Below are 8659 nucleotides of genomic sequence, written 5' to 3'. Positions count from 1 at the left end.
ATTTTGTTTTTGTGAAAACCTGTATCTCCACTGTAAATCAGTTGCTATTTCGTGGTCTACAACATGAAAGAAAGCCATTATAACATGTACATGAAAAATGTAGAAACACTGGACACAACTATGGGGCACCATTGTGCAGCAGCAAGCATCACAACAAAAAAAAGGAACCTCAAGGTTGATTTAGGAAAATGTGTGCAAATGTATAGGGCCCCATTCCTATATTTTGCCTGGGGCCCCCAATTCACTAAATCCGCCCTTGTTACAGAGCATAATATACTGGGGATCTGGCTACCTAGTGCGTGTGTTTGTTTGCTCTAATGAGCGTCTCACACTGTGAGCACTAACTCATGGCAGGTGTGTGCAACCAGTGACAGCGTGCTTATGCTCAGCGTAAACAGTTTGATGGTTATTAAAATTTTTAGGCTATTTGAAAACATTAGTGAAGTATATAGTTAAAAGGGTTAAATATGCAGTGGAAAAGTTAATTGATGTTTTCATGTTTTAATTAATGTTGTAAGGATTGTTTTTAAAGAAATGAATATTTTTATTCAGCAAGTATTCATTAAGTTGATTAAAAGTGACAGTAAAGACATTTATAATGTTACAAAAGATTTCCATTTCAAATAAATGCTGTTTTATTTAACATCAAAAAGTCCTAAAAAAATAAATGTATCATGGTTTCTACAAAAGTATTAAGCAGCATAACTGTTTTCAACAATAATAATAATAATAAATGTTTCTTGAGCAGCAAATCAGCATATTAGAACAATTTCTGAAAGATCATGCAACACTGCAATTTGGAGTAATTTCTGCTGAAAATTCAGATTTGTTGTCACAGAAATAATTTACACTTAAAATATATATTAAAATAGAAAACTGTTATTTTAATTTGTAATAATATTTCACATTATTACTGTTTTTTATTAAATAAATGCAGCATTGGGGAGTATAAGAGACTTGTTTCAAAAACATTAAAAAAAATTATATTGTTAACTTCCTAAGCTAAAGTTTAGCTAAATGTTTCATTTGTCCCTCCATTAAAATATTATGTAATGTACGTGACTTTGCACATCAACAAAGATAATTTAATGGCATTGCAATGTAACAAAATAAAAATATGATACTATATGTGTGGTAATTAAGGCCATGGCATGCATTCATATTTACACACTATGAAACAGGGGGTCTTTGCTCCACCTTTTTATCCACCAAGGGGTCCTTGGCCTGAAAATGGTTGCATCGCATAAATCACAGATGCTTTTTGCCATATCCTTTATCCTTAAAAATAACATTTAATGATCTGATTTCTGTTTATGTTGATGTGTTCAGGACTAGTTAAACTATTAAGACAGAAGGGAAGTGACCCAATTCAAATGAACAGCTGGAATCAGTTCCATCAGTGGTATGTGCTCACAGACTCTCTCTCTCTTTCTCTTCAGGGTGGTGGTTTGTGAGAACAGCTGAAGAACAAGGCTGGGTTCCTGCAACATACCTTGTCTCTCTCACAGGACGTCGAGACAGCCACAAAACATCAAGCGGAGAGAGTAAGACAAAGATACACAGCTAAACTACCCATTTAATCACCCATGCTGCCACTAAACTGAATCAAGAACCGTTGAACAAACAAGGCACATCTTTCACAACAGATATCAGAGCGGCTGGCTTGTGTAAAACACACGCAGTGGCCAAATGTCCTGTTTTTCTTTGTCTTGCGCAACCCTTAACTCTTAGCAGTTTCCATTCATTTGCTTCAAGAGATTTATGCATGAAAACTGTTGGTGAATTCTGTTACGGACGCAAGTTCATGCCATGTCAGCACATAGAGTCTTGCTTGGATGAAAACCATACAGGCATCACATCATAGCCAAGGAACCCCCTCGCTCCACAAACACACACACACACACACACACACACACACACAGTTCTAGGAGCATTTAACAGCCTGGGAGTGGAAATTCCAGCAAAGGTGTCAGATTTTCCATCTCTCCTGGTCCAGAAGAGTTTTACTGTACAACCAGGTCCAACACACACTGACCCATATTACGGAGAGAATGTGACTTGTGGTGGAGAGATTTTGCAATGTCTGCATGTTTCAATTGGGGTTTCCAATTCCACACCAAAACAGCAAACAATCTAAACACACAAGCATTAAAGTGGCCCAAAAAGTACTGGGACACTTAAGGCACATTTAAAAATGTATGAACGACTGTCATTGCATTAGATTAAAAAAATATATCAAATGGTGTGGCATGTATTTTAAAGAAACACTTTTTAGCAAAACATTTCACAAAAAGAAATGTGTTCAGTGTTAAATGATAAAACAATCGACATTCTGTTTAAAAATGAGTGTAAAAAACATTTTATACAACCTCTGGTCGTCAGATGTCAGTAATGAATAAATGGAATGACTCAGAAAAGTTTGTTCCGAGAAAACGGTGCTACATGGTTTGATATCTTTGTAACAAATTCAGTGTAATTTGTACATTTGTACAAGTGTTCAAGTAATGGAGGGTACTGTACACACGCGCAGGACAGCTACACACTCAGGTTTACAATATATTTGTTCTATGCTTTTTTCTACGCATTGCATTTGTATGTCTATGTAGATTGTATCTTGTAGCAGGACAGTGTACATTGTGCTCTCTCTTTCCTCTTTTGTCTGTAGCAGAGAGGTATATTACAGTTCAGTCCTTCAGCAGTTCGAGTCAGGATGAGCTGGGCTTTGAGAGTGGCGTCATTGTTGAGGTCATCCAGAGGAATCTGGAGGGCTGGTGGTTCATACGGTAAACTCTTCTTCCACATGTTTATTCTTCTATTTAAACTACTTCAATATGCTTTAAATATCTTTTGCTGGAATCGTCTCAATATTTAATGGGTTTTTGCAGAAAAAAAAAATGCAGTTATTGATGACAAACAGGCAGCCCTACAGTCACCCCTAACCTTACACTCTCACTTACTCAGTCCAAAGCTGCTACCCTATAAGGCCTAAAAGCTACCTTTTTACCCCTAAATGGTACATATTAGTATCTAAAGTGTATGTATCAGTACCTTTTGAAAAGTTTGAAAGGGTACTATTTTGTAACTTTTTTCCCCCTGAGAGTGTAACATCCACGTCCACAAGCACTATTGTGTGTTGAAGATGGGGTGATTGCAGTTTTGAAAATGTCACTAGTTTGTAATTTTGATTTCATATTTTGGTTTCAGTTTGTTTTAGTTGGGAATAAATAATTTCATGTAGTTAAATAATAATAAAAATATATATGAAAGTAGACTCTCAGGCATACCAAGGCTGCATTTATTTGATTAAAAAATACAGTAATATTGTGAAATATTATTACAGTTTAAAAGAATGCTTTCTATTTTAAAATAATTCAAAATGTAATTTATTCCTTTGCAGCTATTGGACTGATTTCACATGTGATTCAGAGCGTGGGTCGCAGAAGGCGTTCCCCTAGCGTTTTCGACGCAGCTCGAGTTCCTGAAGAGGAACTGAATTTTCAATAGCCATTACTCCAGTCTGCAGTGTCACGTGATCCTTCTAATATGCGTTTAATATGAAATCATTCTCAAATGCTGGTTTGGGGCATGTTGAAAACAGTTGTGCTGCTTAATATTTTTGTGGAAACCGCAATATTTTTCAGTTGTCTTTGGTGAATAAAAAGCTCAAAGGAACAGTATTTATTTGAAATATAATATTTTTTGTAACATTTGACACTTTTGAACAATTTAATGCATATTTGCTGAATAAAAAGAATAATTTCTTTCAAAAATTAAAAAAAAAGTCTTGCTAATCCTAAACTTGTGGTGTTGTTGTATATAGTTATATAGTTTTATTGAGAAAATGCCCTTGGTTGGTGGTATGTGTTGGGAGTATGTGAATGATCTCACTCTCTCTGTTCTCCTCTCAGTTATGGTAGTAAGGAGGGATGGGCTCCAGCTGCCTACCTGAGGAAAATGCAAGATGGTGTCATGGCCGGTAACCAGGCAACAGAGACAAATAAACCAGCTGTGCAGGGTCAGGTGGAAATCATCGGAAACCTTATGGAGATCAGCAACCTCCTGAACAAGAAACCCTCCAACGAACGACACTCGCACACACAAACTGACACCACTACACACCGAAACAGCACCACAAACACATACAGGCACTCACAGACTGACACATATACACAATACAATGGTGATACGGAGCAGACTGATGCTTACAGTAACAATACACACAGTGATAGAAACAGCAGCAGCAGCGGCAGCATTAGCTCAGCAGCTAATGCGGTAAGTAGTAGTTTAGACAGAGACTCTGATGATCATGTCACCCAGCACACAGACACGAGTGTGCGTCTGTCTGTCTCAGACACCAGTGTGTCTGTGTCAGTGTCGGATGCTTGTGTAACTGCATCTGTTTCTGAAGCAAGTGTGTCTTCAACATCATCCGCAATAAAGACCAAAACCGTCCCTCCGTCTCCTGCCATTGCTCGAGTCGCACCTCAGAGATTCCACAGCGCTGAGACCAGTGAGTTTCTATCTTTTTCTTTAATTAATGTTCACTTTTTGTGCTTTTACTTTTTATTTCCTTTACTTTGTCCTTGTATTTCTATTTTTCGTTCTCCCTCATTTTCTTTTTATTTCAATTGTTTTCTTTTTTCCTTTTTTAATATTTTTTTCCTTTCTATTTTTATTTCACTTTTGTTTCTCTTTCTTCCTGTTTTCTTTCTCTTTTTATCTCTTTTCTGTCTTTCTTTCCTTCTTTCTTTATGTATTTTCTATAATGTTTTTCCATCATGTTATGTGTTAAAGGGATAGTTCACCCAAAAATTTAAATTCTGTCATTAATTACTCACTCTCATGTTGTTCCAAACCCGTAAGACCTTTGTTCATCTTCAGAAAACAAATTCATATATTTTTGATGAAATCCATGAGCTTTCTGACCCTGCATAGACAGCAACACAACTGAAATGTTCACAGGCCCAGAAAGGTAGTAAGGACATCATTAAAATAGTCCATGTGAAATCAATGGTTCAACCGTAATTTTATGAAGCTATGAGAATACTTTTTGTGTTCAAAGAAAACAAAAATAAAGACTTTATTCAACAATTCTTCTCTTCTGTGTCACTGTCCTCTGCCGTTATTGAGAGTACCATGACACAGGGTCAGAAAGCTGTTGGATTTCATCAAAAATATCTTAATTTGTGTTCCAAAGAAGAACGAAGGTCTTAGAGGTTTGGAACGACATGAGGGTGAGTAATTAATGACAGAATTTTCATTTTTGGGTGAACAAACTTTTAAAGATTACAAACACATTTTTTATGTTTGATTTGTTTTCCCTAGGATCACCATCAAACAATCAAAAACTGCCTCCCCGTCGAGAAAACAGCCTGGTCAGTGTGTGTGTTCTCATTTTCCTATTCTCTGGTTCTTTTTTCCTCTTTCTCTCCATTGCACACACACACACACACACACACACACACACACACAAAAATAGGTCATTTTGTGGTTTTATAATATGCTGAACAGCATATTCTTCTCTTCACATTCAGGGATTTCAGTTACCGCAGCCCCCAGATCCCCCTACTGTTGAAGCTGAGTATTACACCATCGCTGAGTTCAGGTCCTGCTTGACAGATGGGATCAGCTTCAGTGGAGGACAGAAAGCTGAGGTAACAGTTTCACTGTTCAATCAGTTTTGGGGATTTTTTTTTTTTTTTTACAATAAAAAAAAATATATAAATAAGTGCTGTTGTTCAGTAAGGACACATTAAATTGATCAAAACTGACAGTAAGACATTTATAATGTTACAATAGATTTCTATTTCCAATAAATGCTGTTCTTTTGAACTTCCTGTTTATCAAAGAATCCTGTAAAAATAATTATTACAGTTTCCACAAATAGAAGCGGCCCAACTGTTTTCAGTATTGATAATTGAAAATGTTTCTTGAGCACCAAAGCAGCATATTAAAATGATTTCTGAAGGATTGCGTGACAATGAAAACTTAAGTAATAGCTATTGACAATTTAGCATTGCTATCACAGGGATTACATTTTATTCTTTAATTTCATTTTGAAATAAATTCAAATAGAAAAGTTATTTTAAATTGTAATTCAATTTCACAATATTACTGTTGTGTATTTTTGATCAAATAAATGTAGCCTTGGTGAGCTTAAGAGATTTCTTTCAAAAACATTTTTTTTCTTACATTTTTTTTTATAGTTTTAAAAATGTTACTATTTCTAAATCAGCTAATTGTGATGACTTAGCCTATGTGGTGTAACAACTATATTGTTGGTCAAAACTGTGTAGAACTTCTATATATAAACTGATCTAAAATATTCAGTAAAAGTGTGACAACTCACCCCAATGTTCCCTATTAGCTGCAAATAACATTAAATAGAAGTATTTCTACGTATGTTTACAGGTCATTGAGAAGAACTCCGGAGGCTGGTGGTATGTCCAGATCAGTGAGAAGGAGGGTTGGGCCCCGTGTTCTTACATCGACAAACGCAAGAAACCCACCTTGAACCGCCAAACCAGTACACTGACCCGGCCCAAGGTACCACCTCCTGCTCCGCCAATCAAAAAGCAGAACTCGCTTCCATGTGTTGAGTCTGAGGTCATGACCCCAACGAGTCCACGAGTGTATGAGGAACCAGAATATGATGTTCCAACAGTGGGCCTTGAATTCGATCCTGAGCAGGAGTTTTTTCCAGGAGATGCACCGACTAAAGCCCCGCCTCCTTTATGTCAGCGTACCGTTTCTTTTATGTTGGGTGAAGGGGATGAAGAGGATGATGAGGGTGTGTATGCCAACGGTGGCTTCAGAGCTGTACCACAGTGTAAGGACAGTCACTATGATACATACTCGTCTTCTTCAGCGCACCGGGCATCTATGTGGGATCCACCGGAATATGACGCCCCAACAATCGAGCCCAACATTGAGACCACTACGACGCTCTATGCACACTCAAAGCAATCTAAACTCAAACAGCAGGCTGATGAGTCTAAATCCAAACCGTCCGTGCGTCCAAAACCCGCAAACCAAGACTGTAGTTCTCTCAGAAGACCCCAAAACCAGGAGCAACCAGGCCAGATGCAATTCAGGACCTCCCGCACATCTGAGGACTCTGAGAATGGCTCGTCAAATAAATTACAGCTGTTTAGTGATCCACCTTCCTTTTTGTACCGAACTACTATGGCCTACCAGCGGGAAGAGCTGTGTGAGCTCAGCTTTCCCGCGGGAGTGCAGGTGGAGGTTCTGGAGAAGCAGGAGAGTGGCTGGTGGTTCGTCCGCTGGGGGAACGAAGAGGGCTGGGCGCCCACTTACTACCTACAGCCAATCAAAAGCTTCGAAACAAGCGGTACAGAAGCCAAAACCACCGAGAAGGTTAATTCTGAGACGTCTTGTTCTGCGTCTCCTGAGTTGGAGATTTCATTGCAGGGAAATGTTGGAAAGATGGGTAAATGCGTAAGTTTGGAGAAGAACGAGCAGCGTGTTAACCAAAGCCTGAAGAGCGGACACAGATCTAACCAGCAGAACTACCGGGTCGGCGTGAAGCAGCTCGCCGTCAGACCTCAGAACGTCCTCAAGGACAACACTAATACGCACACAACTCCCGCAGGACGGAGGAACGATGCACTGCCTAGTCTTAGCTACAATGACCAAACCACTTCTTCTTGTGCAGGTAATACCGAGAGCATGAGACGTAAGGTACCGGTGTCAATGGTAAAGCCTAAACCTCATCTGATCCACAACAACCTGCGCGAGGAGTACGTTTCTATCGCTGACTATCACGGCGATGCGGAGACCATGAGCTTCCCTGCTGGCACGAGACTGGAGGTCCTGGAGAGAAACCCTAATGGATGGTGGTACTGCCGTGTGCTTGACACAGCTAAAACACGAAAAGGATGGGTGCCCTCCAACTTCCTGGAGAGGAGGAGCTAGTGGGTGACCAGATTTAAATACCAACCTTACGTCTCATACATCTTCACCATGACCCCAATAAAATCATGTTCCCTTTTTAATTCATAAGAGACATTGCTGTCTCTGTTCACAAAATCAAAGGGAACACTAATGAGTCAGTCACAAGTGAATTCTCTTGTTGACTGACAACTTGTTTATATGCTGAATACTCCTGCTTGTGCTGGATGATGTGATGTTATTGTCACTGAACAGGCTTTTAGTTATTGCTCTTAGCTGGTCTTAATAATCTGCAGAAGGTTTTGGTTAAAATGTGTCTCTTTGTTTTTTTTTTTTACTAAAACTGTTTACAGACTAAATGCACTTTCAAATAAATATCTATCTATCTATCTGTGTGTCTCTTTGTTTGTGTAAATAAACATGGTGCTATTCCTATTAAATCACTTCATTTTCAAATCTAGTCTTATTATAAATAGCCAAGTGCTATTTTGAATCTTCATCACAATAGCTTGATGGTGTTTGTCTGTTTATGTCCATGCATTAATATATAAGAGACATTGCTGTCTCTGTTCACAAAATCAAAGGGAACACTAATGAGTCAGTCACAAGTGAATTCTCTTGTTGACTGACAACTTGTTTATATGCTGAATCCTCCTGCTTGTGCTGGATGATGTGATGTTATTGTCACTGAACAGGCTTTTAGTTATTGCTCTTAGCTGGTCTTAATAATCTGCAGAAGGTTTTGGTT

The 8659-nt window shown here is 38.4% G+C and overlaps 1 protein-coding gene across 2 annotated transcripts in view; it reads left to right on the top strand.

Moving 5' to 3' along the window:
- The window catches only part of sh3pxd2ab (SH3 and PX domains 2Ab), an 18336-nt gene extending 10032 nt beyond the window's left edge, over positions 1-8304 (top strand). For both annotated transcript variants that reach the window (XM_016566433.1, XM_016566432.1), the window contains 6 exons: positions 1440-1544; positions 2666-2783; positions 3909-4510; positions 5326-5375; positions 5535-5654; positions 6412-8304. In XM_016566433.1, coding sequence (XP_016421919.1) covers positions 1440-1544; positions 2666-2783; positions 3909-4510; positions 5326-5375; positions 5535-5654; positions 6412-7935 — 2519 coding nt within the window. In that variant the 3' untranslated portion in view covers positions 7936-8304. The remainder of the gene's footprint in view (positions 1-1439; positions 1545-2665; positions 2784-3908; positions 4511-5325; positions 5376-5534; positions 5655-6411) is intronic.
- Positions 8305-8659: the final 355 nt, after the last annotated feature.

Source organism: Sinocyclocheilus rhinocerous, unplaced genomic scaffold, assembly GCF_001515625.1.
Source record: "Sinocyclocheilus rhinocerous isolate Xijiao unplaced genomic scaffold, SAMN03320098_v1.1 scaffold392, whole genome shotgun sequence".
In the NCBI taxonomy this organism is placed as follows: domain Eukaryota; kingdom Metazoa; phylum Chordata; class Actinopteri; order Cypriniformes; family Cyprinidae; genus Sinocyclocheilus; species Sinocyclocheilus rhinocerous.
This window is presented reverse-complemented; position numbering and strand designations above follow the sequence as displayed.